Source organism: Scatophagus argus, chromosome 2 (assembly GCF_020382885.2).
Source record: "Scatophagus argus isolate fScaArg1 chromosome 2, fScaArg1.pri, whole genome shotgun sequence".
In the NCBI taxonomy this organism is placed as follows: Eukaryota; Metazoa; Chordata; class Actinopteri; family Scatophagidae; genus Scatophagus; species Scatophagus argus.
In genome coordinates, this window is record NC_058494.1 from 24,634,580 (window position 1) to 24,653,496 (window position 18,917).

At 43.1% G+C, this 18,917-nt stretch overlaps 1 protein-coding gene across 2 annotated transcripts; it reads left to right on the forward strand.

Moving 5' to 3' along the window:
• The first annotated feature begins 4,188 nt into the window (after positions 1 to 4,188).
• Positions 4,189 to 18,908, forward strand: sun2 (Sad1 and UNC84 domain containing 2). Of its 2 annotated transcripts, none has more exons than XM_046373093.1 (16): positions 4,189 to 4,531; positions 11,138 to 11,246; positions 11,405 to 11,493; positions 11,958 to 12,314; positions 12,399 to 12,458; positions 12,675 to 12,746; positions 13,044 to 13,189; positions 13,691 to 13,741; positions 13,889 to 13,927; positions 14,215 to 14,409; positions 14,559 to 14,696; positions 14,824 to 14,920; positions 15,156 to 15,271; positions 15,463 to 15,636; positions 16,144 to 16,233; positions 16,459 to 18,908. In XM_046373093.1, the coding sequence occupies exons 2-16, from the start codon at positions 11,140 to 11,142 to the stop codon at positions 16,573 to 16,575; spliced, it is 1,848 nt and encodes a 615-aa protein (XP_046229049.1). In that variant the 5' UTR covers positions 4,189 to 4,531; positions 11,138 to 11,139; the 3' UTR covers positions 16,576 to 18,908. The 2 variants fall into 2 exon arrangements, with proteins under 2 accessions (XP_046229049.1, XP_046229058.1); XM_046373102.1 differs by lacking the exon at positions 4,189 to 4,531 and adding an exon at positions 8,629 to 9,339.
• The last annotated feature ends 9 nt before the right edge of the window (positions 18,909 to 18,917 follow it).

Below are 18,917 nucleotides of genomic sequence, written 5' to 3' on the forward strand. Positions count from 1 at the left end.
ACTAAAGGATCATTTCACCTTTTATGTAAAAAAAAAAACACAGTATGCTTCATTAGTCCAGATTTTGAGGTATCCGTTTGACATGGATACAACAGAGATGAATGGAAGTTTGTTACTGGTGCACACAGTACTTGAAAATGATACTGAAAAGAAAAAATTGCTTCCTACCTTTGGGTCGTGTCACAACACGTTGTCATCGCTTTCAATAGGGACTATTTCTTCAGTAGAATGTGGCTCCAGTGAAAACAGTGAGTCAGCAAATTAAACGGTCACTAGAGGTAAGTGAAAAACTTCCACAGTTCAGGTGCAAGTGCTGTAGAAGTTCCTTGTTGGCTGCCATGGAAAGAAAATCCATCCTGTTTATGTGCGTTCCAAAAATTACAAAGTCATTCTGTGTCTTTTTCCTCACAGGAAAACAGATTGGGGGCTGGAAATGCCACTCAGGTTTCTCATGAAAGAGTGTACATCTGGGCGTTTCACGGGAACAAAAACGAAACAAAAAAGGAAAGCAGCTGTTAACATAGTAACTTCATCAACAGTTTGGTGGAAGTTTCCCTATTACTCTACCAGGGAAAGCCCAATGACGTTCTGTGGTCATCGCTGTGCTGAGGAAGGGTCACAACCTGTCATGAGATGGTTGATTGGACAGAGAAAGTACTGCTATCATGCCAGTTTAACATCATACATGTTTCTTATTGTTTTCCTAGATTTGCACTCATGGTAAGGACTGACACGTGTTCGGCCTGTTGCCTTCCTTTGATAATTAAAACCTCACACTAAGATATTTGTCAGCTGCTATTCTCTTATCCGGGTGTGTTAATCCTGCAGGGAGAGATGCGGCTTTTCGCTCAAGAGCAGCAGAGCTCACGATTGTCTGCACTGGTCAGGTGGTAACCATAAATGCTTGGACTCCATCCCAGATTTAACCATCTATATTTAAGCTCCTCACCAGACTTACACCATAAAATATTTAGTGACTGTGACCTAGAATAAATGAAGCAAAGCCTGCAGGCCAGACTGGGCAGACAGTCCACTCACAGGACAGGCTCGGTCCACCTGTGGATGAAAGCTGCGTCCCACTTCCACAGTATGTGCTAATTCTGTGCAGTAACCTAACCTAACCCTAACCTGTAAGCTAACCCCAGCTTCTACTATCTCAGCCAGTTATTAGCTATTTATCTATTAAGAGGCATAAATAATTACATGACAACTACATTGCTGTCCGTGAGCCAAGCTGCTACTGTGGCTAAAATGAATATAGTGTGTACTTTACAACGTGACATTGTGTGACGGGGTGAGAATGTACTTTTTCAGCTCTTAAAGTCCCTTCAGTTCCCCCGAGTGTCTGCAGAGTTGAATCAGTGTTTACGAGAAGTGAGCTTTAATATATTCAGTATTAAACAGAAAACAAAGTGTTCCATGCGAGCTTGCACGAATGAACCTTCTTGGAGCCTCAGCCAGGAACAAAATAAACAAATCCAGGTCTCATCAGATCAGTCATATATAAATAAAAATCATCCTGTGTAAATAATCAGCGTTGCATAATGTTAAACTTACACAGTGGACACACCTGCAGCACAGTGTGTGCCTTGTGTCTGACTGCTGGGTTTACTATGTGCTCCCTATTAGGCCTCGACAAGAGATCGCTGGCAATGACTCAGACAGTGTGTGTGTGTGTGTTTACGTCTGTGAGTGTGGGCACTGTGTGTGTGTGTGTGTGTCATCGTCTAAAGGTGTGCCCCCGTGTCTGTTTAAAGATTTCACTCTCTCTTACCCTCCTCCTCATCTCTCCCACCGTGTGCCCCCCATCTTCCCTCCTCCCCCTCCCTGGTGTTCCTTTTACCCTCCCTCCCCTCTGTCACACTGTCAAAAACAAACACCCCCGACACACACACATTTCACTCTCACTCTATTTTTGATCACATTCCAACCCTGTGACTTCAGGCCTGAAATGGGGAAGCTTGTGTGAGTGTGTGTGTGTGTATGCATGTGTGCCCATGACGTCAGCTGTTTGTTTGCACACTGCCGTTGTGTCTGGGGCACCAGCTTGGTAGATAAGGAGGTTTGGAATCTGTGTGTGTGTGTGTGTGTGTGTGCGTGTGTGTGTTGAAGTGAAGTGAGGAGAGGAGGGAAATGCCAGACTTGAAAGGGTGCATGAAAATGTTCTGTCGAAAACCAGCGGCCTCAGGAGTGATGAGCACGTCAACTTTGTAGACTCTTCATTGTTGAGCATCTGATGATTGATCGTATTCCTATTTCTCTGTCTCTCCCTTCTCCCTCACCCCAGCCAGAGGAAACTGCTGCATAATGATAACAGGCTCGGAGACAATGGGTTCAATGGGCGTAAATAGACACGCGCGAACCCACACGTTCACGCACAGCTCACACACACACACGCATTGTGCTGGCGAAGCCCCGGGGTCAGGGGTTCTGCCTGTGCTGCTGATAGTCTCCAGACCTTCTGAAATTATTTATCAAATATGGAACAATCCGGACATACCAGCCGCATTTCAGAGCTTTTTTTTTTTTTCCCTCGAATGACCTGCTGGAATAAAGAATTACTACACCACACACACACACACGCACACAGACACACAGACACACACTCACCAGGACCTTGTCTGCCCAGTGATAAGGTCAGATTGGGTTTATTTTGGGCTGTACAGCAAAGAGTACCAGAGCCCTGAGGGTTTCCCTTAAAAGCATTTTGTTGTGTTTTGGGGGAGATTTGGTCCCTCACATGTGGCTAATAGATCGAGGGAACAATTCTAAAACCCAGTCTCTCATTCTGAGAGGTTTGACCTCAGCTGCTTGCATTACCTGCTGCTGGTGTTGACACGTTCTCTCTTCAGTCAGTCAAAATATATGAAAAGCTTCTGTACATATCACTGCGAAACAGTTCGTCTGCACAGAGCCTCATAACCCCAAGGTTCTCAAGTACAATATAGTCATGTATATCTGATATGTTTCAGAGACGCCTGCAGCTAATGCTAAACACGTGTTATAAGCAAATACCACTGCATTCATGCAAAGCTGTAGTTGTGTTATGTAATAAGATGAACATGGATCGTGATGAGGACAAGTTCGTCCCAAAACCTGACCGCCTTTAGATGTCATGATGTAACAAACGTAATGTATAGGTAAGAAAGGTGTCAATAAAGTTAATGATTAAGTTGACTGCCAGTGTTACAAAGCATAATATCTCATTTTGTATTTTAAGCTTTTTTTGAATACTACAGCATATAAACATAAAAATATTTTTATCCAGTTAAAGTTTATCACACAAACTGGATATAATCCCTGCTCTGCTTCATATCTGTTTATTTCATCACATAATCTGTGAGAACTCTGGTTTGTTGGTCGTTGCCGGTATTAGTTTAGCATCTCTCAGCCTCTGCCCTCCTCTTTGCATGGATTATCCCTCTGAGAGGAGGTGACAAGGATGTCAGATAGGCGAGTTTGCTTCTAGATGGGCTACGATAAAATCATAACATAGTTTGCAACAACTTCATTTAAAAATTTCACAGAGACGGGTTCATTTTATAAGCTTCTTCACAGGCAACAGCTTGGTTTAATGGCTCTTGAGGACCTTTCATACAGTGTAACAAGCCTGTTGGGCTGTTGGGGACATTATTCATGGCCTGATGGCTCCACTGTGTGTCAGCAGGCCTAAATAGCAGCTGAAGGGAACAGTTTCATGGTGGGCTCATATATCACCACTAGAGGGCGCCCTGTGTTTTGTTATTACTGGATGCACTGCGCCGTGAACCACTAAAATCAGACCGGAAACAGTTTAAACGTGTACAACATCATTTCTGTGATCGTGTACGACATGGTGTACGAAAGGGGGAAAAAAATAAGAATTAAAAGGGCACTATTTCCTGTCGAAAATGTCTCTTTTTTTGGTCGTTTTAAATAATCGTTTATAATTTAAATGTCAACACTATTGAAATAGATTAGTGAAATTTGTACTTTGCTTCTTTGGCAAAATTATTTTTTGAAACTTCAATCCCATGAAAATATAATATTAATAATAATAAGGTGCAGAAGAAGAGGCAGGACGAGGAGGAGAAGAAGAAGAAGAAGAAGAAGAAGAAGAAACAGGAGAAGAAGAATTTTTCGCTCCATCGGTACGGGCTGTGGGTGTGAAGCTTTATTTTGTAAAGCATAACCGGAAGTCTTCGTCTTGATTCCGGTCAGCTTGACTCCGCTACTGTCAATATTTGTAGCGGCGAAACCCCCAAACTGTCAGAGCAGGCGTCAGTGTTCCCCGGCCCACTGTGATGCCACCCAGCTCCAGACTTGACTTACGGAAGTCCATCACTAAGTCAGTTGCTTTTTTGGGGGGGTGGTGGGTTTTGTCAGAGTTGAACAGCGTGCAGGCGTATCTTTAAACGGAGCGTGGTGGTCGTGAGGGCTGAAGAACGAGAGAGGATTATCACTTCCTGACAGAGAATTTGACAGTTAACCGCCTGGCTGTCGGTTGGCGTGCCGTTTTGTTCGACTGCGACAGACCCGACGGCATAACGACGTAAGTTAAGCACAGAGAGTAAAAGAGTTGCGCACATGTCGTGTCTGAGGGCTTCGCTTGGCGTCCTGTTTGCTAAGTGTGCTGCTTCGGGGATGCGTTTGTCAGTTGATCGACCTGCTGCGATGATGGACTAACGCTAACGTTTACTCATTTATGGAGCCGAAAACGGCGCTTACATGGAAGCATTTAAACAGAACTAAATGGTATCTTACAAAATTGCTAAATTTTTCTATGTTATTTTATTTTTTTGTTTTGTTTTTCAACTAGCAAGTCGTGCAGTTAGCAAGTGCATTTTAAAAGCTGTGTTAATCAAGCTGAGGCTCAGCAGCTGCTGAAGCTACGTGACGGCTTTACTTCTTATTAAACTTTTTCACCACTTTAACTTCCTAAGTTACCTTCTTTGCAGTGTCAGATCATTTATACAGAAGTCGTCCGGCATTATTAACTTTAATTTTAAAATGGCCTCCTCCCTTACCAGCTGAAACATAAGTTAGTTTTTTTAGACAGTGTTTCTTCATGTTGATGCTCTTACTAAAAACTCTGAGCAGTCCTTCCACTTCCGGTAGATGAAGCATTATTTTAAGCCTTTAATGTGAAAATACATGTATAAATTCCTATATTCCTGCTGGGTGCAGTGGTCAGTGTGCTTGTGATGCTTTTATAAAAGGGTGTGTTTACTTCAGTGCTTTTATTTTTACTCCATTATGCCTGTCAAAAGCAAAATAAGACCATGTTGTGTCATTTCTCCTGTTGTAGTGTAACGTGATGTAAAACATGATGGTATACTCGTGTCATTTCTTAATTGCTCTAACTTTTGGGAATACGGTGAAATGTACTAAAGGCCAACTTTCTCTCTGTACAGTTTAGCTGCACAGGTCAGCGGCCTTCAAGTTTGTGGAAGTTTGCAAGTTTGTGTTGCAAGTCGATTTTTAACGACAAAAGTCCATTTGGGGCTTGGAGATTCTTCTGACTGATCTTTGGAGTTAGTGGGCTGAATATATATTTATCTATTTATTCTTTTCTAATGTGCCATGTGCAGTATCGCAGATAAAACATGATTTTTGAAAAAATTTTTGTTCTTTGCAGCAGCATTCATTGTTTTCCATTCGACTGTATTGTAATTATTGTAATCAGGTCTTTCCAGAGATATTCTGATGCCTCATTGCAATACAACAATGCAAGACGGCAGGCATGGTTCCTCGGACAACAAACGCTTCCCAGCTGCGGATCTCTGGCTTGTTCGGATCCAGCAGCTCTGCTTTAAGCCCAACTGCAACTCGGCACTCACAGCGTGGGCGAAAGGCCAGAGATAACGCCAAGTGAGCATCTGGTTCACATTGATATAAAGGGAGCGCGTTAGGTAGCCGCTCAGCTAACTGACTGCAGTTTGTGTTTTCCCCGTCTGCTTTACAAAGAATTCGGGGTAATTAGCCTGAAGCCAATGCACACATGAGTCATGGGCTCTGCATGTCTGAGTCATATTTCACTGGCACCGTCCTAAAGTTAGCCGCGGTTACAACTTTGTGCCAATCCGTTTTGGATTGATGAGGATAAGTTCCCCCAGTTTTACTTTTTTTTTTTAATCCTTTCCTTTCATTCCTTTTTCTCTCTCTCCATTTTTCTGCATTTTTCCCACTCGCTGAGAAACCTCTCCCTGGCTTTTAAAGCCACAAGAGTGTTTTACACATATTCCCTCTGGTGAATTCAAAGCAACATCACTCACACACACATCTCCATTTCACTTTTCCTCCCCTTTGTCCCACATACTTTGTGTTGTGCTGCCCATCTTGCTCTCCACCCTCCCGGTGCCTTTGTCCAAATATCTTTCAAAGCTCTGTCCCCTCTTTTTTTCCTCTCATTAACTCTCTGCTCTCAGTGTCAGTGGTCAGCATGCTGGACCAGTTTCAGTGTCCCGCCCTGACCAGCCCTGGCCAACCACCACCACTACATCCCGATCTTCGCTGCCTTGCATTCAGATCCAGTAAAGACGTCTGGCTGTGGCTCACTGGGCACACACATGCTCGTACATGTGTGTCTCTGTGTGTTTAAGAATTGCTTTTTTTCTGGTTTACTGTGATTAACTCACCGGAGTGGGTTCAGCCTGCGTTCAGTAGCGCTCGTACAACAACTTAACTTTCATTTGTTTGTACAATAATTCATCAGTCGTAAGTCCTGTAAGGGAATGTGAGATACCAAAGGGATGACTGTAGCCGCTCATTGGCGTCGAGGAGGCAGTTTCACTCTCAAGTTCTGGTTCACTTTCTGTGGGCAGAGCGCTGACAGCTCCTGGCTGGCATGCAGGGTTTCATTTGTACAAATTCGCCTTAAAGGGACAGTTCATCCCAAAATCGAGAATACATATTTTCCCTCTTACCTGTAGTCCTGTTCATCCATCTAGATCGTTTCGGTGTGAGCTGCAGGATTCTGGACATATCGGCCTTAAAGATGTCTGCTTTATCTTGAATATAATATCACCGCGCAGAAGGAAATGTGAATGATGGAGGAGAGGCTCCTTCTTTTGACAGGGCAGCATGTAAATATCAATATCAATAACGTGTTAGTGTATTTAGCTCGCCCCTTGTCCATGAGTCAATGCAGGTTTTCTGCTGTGCAGTGATACACAAAGAAAATAGTCCCTACATAAAACTGCTTACACCAAAGGTTGTGGATTATCTTGGATAACCGGGTCATGATTTCTGGAATGAGACATTGCTGTTTCGTCTCTACTGCTGTCCTTCTTCACAATCAAGCCTGGTTAATTCTTCCAAGACAATCACTCCAACTGTAGCCACAATCTCACATGATTTCAACACATTTTTAGCCCAGACTCTGGATGAACAGCTCCTTTTGTGTTTGTCTGCACATGATTACCACAGGGGCTGAAACAGGTTTCGCTCTTCTGTGAGGGGAGGTCCCCGTCCCACTGAGATTTGCCTATTCATGGCTTTACAGACCACTCACGTACACATGGAGGAATCACACGTCAACTAGTGCAGTGCAAGAGTGACCAGGTTAAATGGGGAAAAAATGCATTGTCTGTAGCCCTACAAAAAAAGAATTAAATCTTTAAAACAACCCATTCTGCTAGCTTAGAGTCTGAAAAGGCATTTGTAAAATGTAATTTTGTAGTTTTAAGATAAAAGAAAAATGATACTTAGCAGCTACAGAAGAAGGTATTATGGAATCAAAGAGTGTTTAAGTGTTTGTGTTAAGTGAAAACTGGTCAAGAATGAGGAAGCGAAATTAGAGACAGAAGAAGAGCAGAATAGAAAACGAGGCGAAGTAGCTCAGTGCAGGGGTGCCCTCTGCTTTAATAAGGAGGGGGTTGGTGTGTTGAGGGGAAATGTGCTGAGCTCGGCTGCACTGAGATGCCATTTAAATTGGAAGGGAGGATTTGAGGGAATTATCGTACAAACTGCTCCTTTCTCTGCGCTCTTAGCTAAAGCCTCTGATGTGCTGTGAAGTAATGCTAGTTGTGTGAAAGAGAGGCACGTGTTAGCTCAGTACAAATACAGGCCATTGTTACTGTACAGTCAAAGCACACTATATAGGCAAACGAGACAATAGTATTGGGGCACCTGACCATCACACCAGCAGGGACTTTAATGACGTCTCATTCTAAACACACAGACAGCTTTGCAGCTCTAACAGCTTCCACTCTTCTGTGAAGGCTTTCCACAACATGTTGGAGTGTTTCTGTGGGAATTTGTGCCCATTCATGCAGTAGAGCATTTGTGAGGTCACACTGATGTTGGACCAAAAGGCCTGGCTCACAATCTCCGTTCCAGTTCATCCCAAAGGTGTTGGATGGGGTTGAGGTCAGGACTCTGTGTGGGCCAGTCAAGTTCTTCCACACCAAACTCATTCGACCATGTCGTTGCTGTTTGTTTGTTTTGTGTGCAAAATAAGAACTCATTTGCATAAACAGCCTGGTGGTTGGACAGACCCGAGAGGGAGATTGCAAATGTGATGCACACATTCGCAGCTGAGAAATGACTGCAGTACTTCACGCTGTTATCTCTGTTCCTGTGCAGCACGCTTGTCTTTTTAAGTATAACCTATCAACAGTTTGTTATAGAAAAAATGTGCAGTCATATGCAGCTTCTTGGTTCAAGAAATATTTACCGTTCTTGCTATTTGCAGCCACTGCAGAATCATCTCTTTCGGTATGATGGTGTGTCTTTATTTACAGTAAACAGAGGAAGGCAGCCACAGTGATGGACTGCTGCTGTGAGGCGTAGTCAAGGGTGACGTTGCTTTTATTGCCTGTTTACAGCGTCGACACAGGGTGGTGATGTTCTCACCGCTTTGCTTTTTTCAGTCTGCCAGCCCAAATCTACATGTGAGACTAAAAATCCTCCGATTGCATGCATGGAGCCAGTAGAAGAAGCTAAAATTAAAGAGAAAGATGTGCCAAAAGCAAATGCAGCAATGTTCAGCATTGTGTTCTGACAAAGACTTTAGTGGAACAGCATCCGAGTTGTGCACGAGTACACTAATCTCCACTGAATAAAATAATTACATTTGGCTTAATTAAGACTTAACGCCCTTTTTTGGGGAGTGGAGTCCTCTCACACTGACTTCCTGTCTGCATGTGCTGAGTGCAAGCAGACACAGCTTCCCTTTCTGCCATCGCCTGCCGCGCTTTTCAGCAGCAGCAGTAGTTAGTTACTGTCAGGAGGCGAATTCAAACCATAACCAGCTTAGTTCTTCTAAGACCCCACTTTTCTTTTAATGGAGATTAGGCACAGAAGGATGCAGGGTGTACTGTAAGGTTACAAGACTGGATTGCAAAGCAGATTCGAAAGGTTGGTGGGTTTTATCTTTGATGCCGTGTGCTTAAGGAAATGGAGCGATTTTTGCAGAGCTAAGTGACGCTCAGTGGGATGAACAGACTCGTGTTAGTCACTTTCAGAAATCAGGTTACAGGTTTGTCTCTCAAGATGTCAAAATATATATATCCTAACACAAGCTGAGATGAATGACATTAAAGGAAAGGCAGTTGATTCGGAGTCAAATGAAGTAATGAAACGGCAAAATGCAGTAAGAATAGAAGTTAAGTTGTGTCAGTTTTTTCTATAATGAGCACACATGAAAGTACCTTTTGTCTTTAGGATGATTGCTGCGCTTTTGTGGGGACTGAATACACAAGCAGGCCTTATAAGAACCTTAGAGCAAAAATACCCTCAGAGTACTCAGAGAATATCTGTATTTGATTGTTATACTGGAAAATGTGGAGCTTTTGTATTTTCTTCAAATTGACATGATAGTTTGCTTGCCAACTCCAGTTGGCACAGCGAGGAGCAGAGCTCACGAGCTGTGGTTTATGCTAATCAGATGCACTGTAAGAACACTCTGACCAATCAGAACGCTCATCTTCATATGCCTGTTACGTAACGACTGTGAGGGCAGCAGTTCTGAAATTCTGAATACTGAGAAAAGCCCACAACGTTGTGAGGCTGAATTCAGATCTGCACTCTGAACGTCTCCATCAGCCGCTCTTCCAACGCTGTAAAATGCCTCGAGGATTTTTCTTCATGTGAAGTATGGTGGCTCAGTTACGGTAAAGCTGCATTAGTGTGTGTTTTTGGCATCCTGCAGTATTTTTAGTTTTGTACTGCACGCTCAGTCTGCACGGTAGCGCACTAACAGTCTGTCTTTACTCTTGAAGCTTGTGTTTTCAGATGCGTGTGATTGTGTGTTTTATTTGTTGCCTGCGAGTGTCAGTGAGTGTTTGAGCAGCTCACCGAGATTAACTGGATTACAGACAGTCGAGATTAACCAAGAGAGCATCTGTCAGAGACTTTCTGCTAGTAGTAACACTGCCACAACTACATCACCTGCCACAGTACCACTACAGTACTATTACTGCTACTGCATCTTTTACTGTACTGGTTACTAATAATACGACTCCTGCTAACACCACTGCTACTAAAACTAATGTACAACAACTGTAAATACGCTAACCGCTACTGCTCTTACTGCAGCTGCTGCTGTTTCTGTCGCTGTTCCGACTTCAACACTTCTGCTGATTGTGCTGCTTTAGTGACCAGTACTTTTAAAAGCAGTACTACAGACTGCATCTGTCACTAAGTACCACATGTTTAGGGCTACTTTACCTGCTGTTGCCAAAACTAGAAATAATGACGATAATGTAGGAGTGTTTGAATGTCATCAGTCAGGGTTTCTCACATCATGTCAGGGTGGAGACACGCCGCCGCCTTGCAGGAAACGAACAGCATCTCTGCTCATGTCAGAACCAGTTATTGCTCTTTTGTGAAATTTAATAATATGCTTGCCATATTTTGGTGGAATACACATACATTTATAGCCTGCCTATGTATAAATGAAGTGAGTGATTTTAGTTTCTAATCCTTAAAAATGCTGTGGTGGAAGAACATAATGACAGATGTAGACTTTAAACAATTTATGTACTGGTTACAAGTTTTCAAGGTGTACTTGAACACAAACATGAAGTCCCTGTTTCCCTGTTCCACTTCTAAACATAACATAAGAGCGTTGACTGTTTACTTCACTCCATAAAACTGTGCCGGTCCGAGGCTTTATGAGATCACGTCTTACTGTTTTTCTCTCCGTGTCTTGCAGTCATGGCTCGTAGGAGTTCTCGCCTGGTGTCCGGCGGCTACTATAACTCAGATGAAGAATCTGATTCCAGCAGCGTGACGAACATATCCTACCGTGAAAACCCTGTAAAGTATGTAACTCAAACTCTGTCACTCTCTGTGGGCTTGTGTGTCCACAGCTGGATTTCTCAGCAGCAGCTCAGTCAGGAGCTCTGATTTGCAAATTGGAATGTTAACCAGTTCCTGTGTGTTTGTTTTGTGTGTGTGTTGTCTTGTTTGTTATGGTCAGGGTTTTCAAGAAAAAGGCAGGGACTCGCAAGGCCGCTAGAGCCAATAGCAATGCTAGTTCCACCAGCCCCGAGCCGTCCAACACCACAGGTCAGTATGATGGCAAAACCAATTCAATGGTAAGGTGTAACATGAAAATATAACAGCCTGTCAATGCAAAAACATTAGCATGAAAGAAATCCAACATTTATTATGGAAAAATGCTTGCATTGATTTCATAGATTAAGGAAGCAGTTCCAAAACTGTTTGGCTCATGATCTCTTCTAAGAAACCAGCCTGTACTTGCAGATCCTTGTCACTGATTGCAAATGTCTGTGAGCAGCTCAGTTAGAAAAGCCTCAAATCTGAAAAGTCTGAAAAGGAAAGGAAATCATTAAACAAACTCATTAAATGAATGATTTATTCACAAACTGTGTCCTGTGCAGCTCTTCTTCAGTGGTTTAATCAAATGAAATATCCGTCTTATTTAGTAATTTTGCAACTTTTGGCATCAGGAAACAAATTATGAATGATTATTTAATTATTCACTTCTTGCTCCCCTTTCTGCCTCTCAGACCTGAGTCCTTCTCCTTTGGCCCAGCCGACCATGAGGACCACAGCCTACGTTCCCACCCCTCGGCCTGCCCTGACCCCGTCGTCCGCGCGGAGTCAGACGCCCCCGCGCTGCCCCTTGGTGCCTCCAGAGAGGAGCCCCCGCCCTGAGCTCTGCAGCTCAGGCATCCCAGGATCACACCTGAGACCCAGCCGAGAACAGCTGAGTCCAAGCGGCGTGGACAGCTCAGGGTACTCGTCCTCTGAAGGCCCTCACAGGAAGCCCATCAGCTGCGGCACCAGTAGGATCTGTGGGCCCAGTGGGGCTCCCAGTGTTGGATACAGAGGCAGAATCAGCCGTGCCCTCTATAGCCTGATGGGTGAGTACAGAGTGTGTGTCTGCTTGTGTGTGTGGTCTGTGTACGGTGTAATAATAATCTTATTGTTTCTTATGTTTCGTGCAGACTCCGTCTCATTAATGGCCGTCGCAGTCCGGTCGAAAATAACACGTCTGGCAGCTTTAGGTATGCTGTTGGTATGCATGTCTAAGTTTGCACACACATGATCATTACATACACACATGTGTTTGTTTTTCTGGCTTTGTTAAGAAGGTTTGTGCGTGGTTTGTCCACGTTTCCTCTCGTATACACGGCTTTCACGTGTCAGTAGGTTTGTGTTTTCACAATCGCTGCATGTGATTTGGCTCCAGCTTATCAGCTTTTTTCTTGTCGCCCCTGCAGCTAATACTTCATTCAGCAGTCGCACGAAGAAGGCCTGCGGTCTGTTCCTTCTGCTCCTCATCCTGCTTCTGTGTAAGTGACATGAAGATTTAACAGAAGCAGTCATGACATACAGACTGGGACATCTGGAGGGTTTAGTTACGCTGGCATCTTGACCATGTTTCCTTGTCAGAAAGAGTTTGCTGTACTTTCCTGAAGTTATCTTAGACTAGTTGTACTCAGGGTGAGTTGTTCCTCACATGTCCCCACCTCAGTGTGACTGAATGAGTCACAGTGAGTGTCAGTCATTACAGGTTTCGCATGTGGGCCAGTCTGTGTCTCGGTTTCTAAGTGCTGTTCTTAAGGCACCGTTCCTCCTGTTTTCTCCAGGTATTTGGTTCCTCCTTCCTTTGCTGACCTCCCTCTTCTCTCGCATGACCATCACAAAGACCCCGTCACAGATAAAACCTCAGAGTCAGCCTGTTGTCCCTGCCACTCCTCCTCGACTCGACACCTTGCATCCTACACCTGTGGTGGTAGGGCAGATCCTCTCTTCATCTCACTGTGTGTGTGGGTGTGTGTGTGTGTTTGTTTAGTTAAAATTTAAGTTGACCCTCGCACTTCCTCCTTCTTGTGTCACATTTTACACATTTGTACATAAACATTATAGTATTTATTTCCTATCCCACATTTGAGAATTTAATAATTAATATAATTTAATAATAATTAATTTTTGAGAATTTTTAAGAACACACAGCAGAATCAGCCTGCAGGGTACAGGGAACTGGCAACAACCAGCTGAGTTAGAAGAGAAGGAAGCGTACAGCATATGAGGTCGAATGCAGTCTGGGAACATTCAACCACCAACACTCAGGGGTTTCATAAAGTCACACGGCACATGCAGAATTGATTAATGTAAATATTATGAGGCAGATTAGCATATATTGTTTATTCGGGGGGTAGTTGGCATTAAAATTTGGGATCGCTTTTTGTAACTTTGGAGTGTTATGAGTAATTTTCTTTCTTTTCCTATCTAGGATCCGGCTGTTGTTTCTGCTGCTGTAGAAACAAGGATGAAGCGTGTTATGGTGAGGCACAGAGTAAATCCTCCACCAGCTTTAAAAATTAAGCCTGTTCAGCAAAATAAAGCTAGCATTTAAAGGATAAAACAATTGAGCCCTTGTATGCAAACCTAAGCTGACATCTCTGGAGTGTAACCTGTATGTGTGTTGCAGGCGGAGCTGCAGCTCAGACAGGATCAGCTTCTCTCTCAGGTGAGGGACTCTCACACTCTTTGTTTCTTTCTCTGTTATTCCCTCTGTCTTCTCTCGTTCCTTTCAGCTTGTAGTTAAAAAAAAAAAAAAAAAAAACTGGCTGTGTGTGTGGTGAAAAGTCCTGCCTGGTGAGGCCAGGATGGAGGCCAAACAGGGAGGGTCAAACCCAGCTATGCTGCAGTGCCATCTAGTGGTGGTGATGTAGACCTGCAGCTACCACAGTGATTTGACCCTGACTTCTTCTCCAATCCAGAAGTGATCGACCCTATTATCTCTCTCTCTCTCAGATGAAGGACAGACTACAGCTGGACATGCGAGACATGAGAGCCAAGCTTGAGGTTGTGGACTCGGACAGTCGGCTCCTCCTGGAGCAGGAGCTTGCTGGGTTGGGCAGGAAGCTGGTGGATTACCAGACAGAAAGCCAGTCTGCTGCGGCCACCCTCCAAGTCAGGATCCAAGCTTTGGAGGCCCAGAATGCCAAGGTAACAGTGCTGGTAGAGACAAAGACAACTGACAGACTCAAGACGTTTGTATGGAAAGGCCACGTCGTTCATCGATCCTGTGTTTTGCTTATGTTATTTTCCAACCTGACAAGCCTCTTAGAGACTCTGACAGTGCCCGTTTCTTGTAGCTGTCCCAGGAGTGGTCGTCCGTCCAGCTCAGCCCTCCTCCAGCTCCTTGTCCTGATACGAGCACCGACCCTGTCCACAACCATCTCACCCCGGAGCTCCAGCAGGCCGTGGAGAAGTGGCTCACTGACCGCTTAAAGGTGGGTGGAGGGAAAATTGCTGCAGAAGGAACCCATATGAATATAATCACAGTACAGGTCAGTCTGTCATTGTGAGGCTTGTTTCCTCTGTCGTGTGCTGTGTGTGCCGTGTGTGAATGTGAATCAGGAGCACGATGCTGTCAGACTTGCTGACAAAGGAAGCTGCTCAGACTGTGGACGTCCCATGGCTGATAAAATGGCCGACTTTGCACTGGAGACTCAAGGTTGGGAACATCTCCATGTCCCTGTCAAGTGGCTTTTATTCACCAGTATTTAATTCTCTTTGTGGTTGCAAAAACCTTGCAATTTAAACAGTTTCTAAAAAGCAATAGTAATTTATGTGTCCATTGGTTTATCTTCTATATTTTCATGTGGTTCCAATGTGTTCATTTAAAACAAAAGGGTCATATTGGCTTTTTTTCAGTTTGTCTGTCTGTCTGTCTTTCTGTCTGTGTGCAGGCGCCAGTGTGGTCAGTACGAGGTGTTCGGAAACATATCGTATTCGTTCAGCGTGTGTGACCCTGTTCGGATTCCCTCTGTGGTATCCATCTGAAAGCCCACGCACCGTTATTCAGGTGTTATGACGTTCTCCCTGGGTTTTATTTCCAACGTGACTCCTCCATCCTGTTTTGAATCACAGATCGGTTTTATTTCCCCTAAAACTTGTGATTTATCTGACCTACTGCCTTCTTCCCTCTCTCTCTTTCTCTCAGTGTTTCTTGGAAAAGGTTTATGCTCACAGCTTTCCCTCTTCCTTCTCTCCCAGGGCTACCCGGTGCTGCTCCCAGGGAAGTGCTGGGCGTTTCATGGTGTCCAGGGGACTCTTGTGATCTCTCTGTCTCACCCGATCATGATAACTCATGTGACGCTGGACCACCTGCCGCGCTACAACTCCCCCACCGGCCGTATTGACTCCGCCCCCAAAGACTTTGAAGTCTATGTGAGTGATCCCAGTCTAGATATGACATCCATGACTGCTGTTGTTTAGGTGATGGGCTGGATTGGATGTCTTGTGTGCTCTCTGCTCATAGGACATTATTAGCTAACACAAAAGTAAACTGCCTGAACCATGTTTAACTGAATCATACAATGAAGTTTTAAAAAAGAAGAAGCTTTTGTTAGATGATTGAATAATTTGCTGTGACTCCCATACGAGTTTGGATGATTGCAGATTTGGCATTGGCATCATGTGATATGTATGAGGGACAGTTTTGGCTGATGAAGGTGGGAAGTTATTTGATGTTAGCTTACACAGATCTCATCCTGCTGTAGCCTGCTTAGTGGAGCTGCGTTGTAAGGTGCAAATCTGTGGGCCATGCGTCATTTTGCTTTCATTTTGAAGTCCTGTCAATGTGTTTAAACCCCAGGAACTAAGAGTCACACAGTGTGGCTAGCCAGCTCTGATTCTAGTCATCGTTCTGATGTGGTGGCGATTTCTGTTTCCCAGGGAATGAAAAATGACACAGAAGAAGGAACACTGCTGGGAACGTTCACTTATGACGAGAACGGAGAGTCGACGCAGACGTTTAAGCTGCCTGTGAGTTGAAACGGGCAGATATGTCTATAAGACCACAGAAAACGTGTGAGCTTAGCGGGAGCTTTTGTTGCTCTTGTTACATGCTTACTGAAAATGCAAACAATGTGACGACTTCTGTTTTTTTTCTCCGGTCTTTACGTGTCTTGACCTCTCCTAAACTGTCTTTCTCTTTTTCTTCTTCTCTTTCTGTTCTTTTGTCCGATGTCTCCACCCCTCCTCATGCAGAAGCCCAGTGACGTGGTTTACCGATTTGTGGAGCTGCGTGTCCTCACTAACTGGGGTCATGTGGAATATACGTGTCTTTACCGCTTCCGTGTGCATGGACAGATCTCCTCCACGTGAGACGCCAGACTCGCTGATGACGCGTTCTACCTTATCAGAAAGTGCATTTGCAGTCATTTTAAAAGGTAGAATTCGATTGGGAGGTGTGAGATGCGTTCAGGGCCAAATGCTACTGAAAAAGAAAGTTTACCATCATATCATGTCACTCCTGTGTTTTTTGTGCACAATTTAAAGTGCAAACTTGGCTTTGAATAAATGTATAGAATGACATGTAAAAAGTGATTTTACAAACCAAAAATCTACCGAGTAAAACCATCTAGGAGGTTGTGGTAACTTTATACTTTCAGTCACATCAGTGTTACGGCATAATTTTTGTGTTGTTATTAAGTACCGTTGTTTTTTTGTCAGGTTGTTCCTAATTCACATTCAGCTGCAGAGGAGCAGCTTAGTGTTTCACGCTTTGCTCTTGTTCTCTGACAAGTGAAAGTCAGTGTTTTCGAATTTACTGATGCCCAGCTACTCTGGCTGCAAGCTTGCACGCGTTAGTGATGAAGTGACATTAGTGAAAGAGGTTCTACATCGGTACTCAGGGCCTTTAAGGTATCGACTGAAATAACCCAGTACCAAGTACTATCGGAACTCCTCCATTCAATCAATACCTGCGTTTGATTCTTTTCTGATGTAGAAAAAGATGACTATTTGTGTGGTTTTGGCTGTGGTGATGGCGAGTGTAGTGTATTTGAGTGACTGGGTTAATTCATTTCAATTCAATGCTTTCAAAATGTATTCACGTATTGAAAGAAGTATCACGTTGGATGCCGGTGTTTTACTGGTTTTTAATGATTCCCCTCCTGATTATTGCAGTTTAACAGCTCAGTTTGGTGGTGTGTGTGTGTGGGGGGGTTAACAGCTGTTAATCCATTTCTGACAGCTTGTTATTGATGTTGTGTCTGATGGGATGTACCATCCTATGAACAAGAGTCTGAAATTCCACAGAGGGCAGCAGTGAATGTTGTTTTTTTAACCAGAATTGTTTGTTATTGTCCAGTTCAGATTGATTTAATACTCATTCAGAAGATCAAATATGCAGCTTTTGTAATCTTTGTTTATTTTTCTCTTGAACTCGTCAGGTTCAGTTTCATTACTGGTACTTGAATACTTGAAGACCTCCTTTTCTAAACTCTTTGAATGATGTCATGTGTTGACTTCATGACAAGTTTTCTATTTCTTTGTATATAACACAGTTTTATATGAGCTACAGCAACCAGGAGGTTACGGATGTGTTATTTATTTGTAAAATGAGAATCTTCATGTTTCAAGTTAATGTCTTTATTTTAATGACTTTCCAACACGATGGATTAGTACGTAACCATCAGTTTTACTAATCAATATCTCATAACACACCCGCGTACCCGTTCACGCAAATGTTGTTTGGGCCGCACACGTCAGTGTCATTCAGTTTTCTCTGGTGTGTTCTTTGTTTGTTGTAAAGTACACTTAGACAGAAGATGTTGGAGAAAATATTGTTCTTATTACGAAGTGCACTATAGGCGAATCCAGGTAATATTCATACTTTGTTTTCCTCTGCTGAATACGTACTTGTCTTAAAGGAGAATAAGGAGAAAGACTGAGGCTAATAACATAGAGAAGCTATTTTATTTTGACATATGTTGGTGAAGATGAGGTCATATTTTTAACTTTGTGAGTTGTGTGGGTTTGATATAAATTATTTTAATATAATTTCTGCAGATAACACATTTATAATCTTAATGTATTGCATTTTGTATTTAAACTTATAATGATTTTAGGTAATACAAGGACTTTGGTACAGTTCTAATATTTTCTCATTTTACTTAATTCAAGACCTTAATTATGCATAACCGTGCATTAATTTTTGCAGTGCTTAAGAATCTCTTGAATGTCCTCATGGTAGACGCACTTTCGTTTAATCTTAGTACAAACATGATTGGCTTTTGAGAGACAAATGATATGAGTGTTATTATTAGCAAAATGTCTCTTTTCTTACCTAAAAGAGGTGCATTTTGTCTTCCTGTTTGAAAGCTGTTGATCAGCCTGTAAAGTCCCGTTGTTTGCATCTTTGCATACGCGCGCTCTTTTCTAAGCACATAATATGTTAATTCTTTTTGACTATGTTGGTGTAAATCTGTGCAAGCAGCACACAGATGCTTCAGTATATCGGAGTTAATTAGGCTCAGAGATCAGGTCACTAATTTAAAAAAGCCTAAAATAAATAAACAAATCCAGATTTTTATTGTTAATGAAACATTTCATCTGTCAGATAGTACCTGAGGTGTTCAGAGTATTTGAGTACTAATGCTGTAAGCCAAAGTGGGATGTTGTGTCTGATTCATTAAATAAAACGCTGCAATATATTTTTGTTA

Excerpts from the sequence above, each read along its gene's own strand:
- sun2 (XM_046373093.1), top strand. The coding sequence starts at position 11,140 with ATGGCTCGTAGGAGTTCTCGCCTGGTGTCCGGCGGCTACTATAACTCA. Across the intron at positions 14,410-14,558 it reads TGGAGGCCCAGAATGCCAAG|CTGTCCCAGGAGTGGTCGTC; the intron begins GTAACAGTGCTG and ends CGTTTCTTGTAG. Across the intron at positions 14,921-15,155 it reads CTTTGCACTGGAGACTCAAG|GCGCCAGTGTGGTCAGTACG; the intron begins GTTGGGAACATC and ends GTCTGTGTGCAG.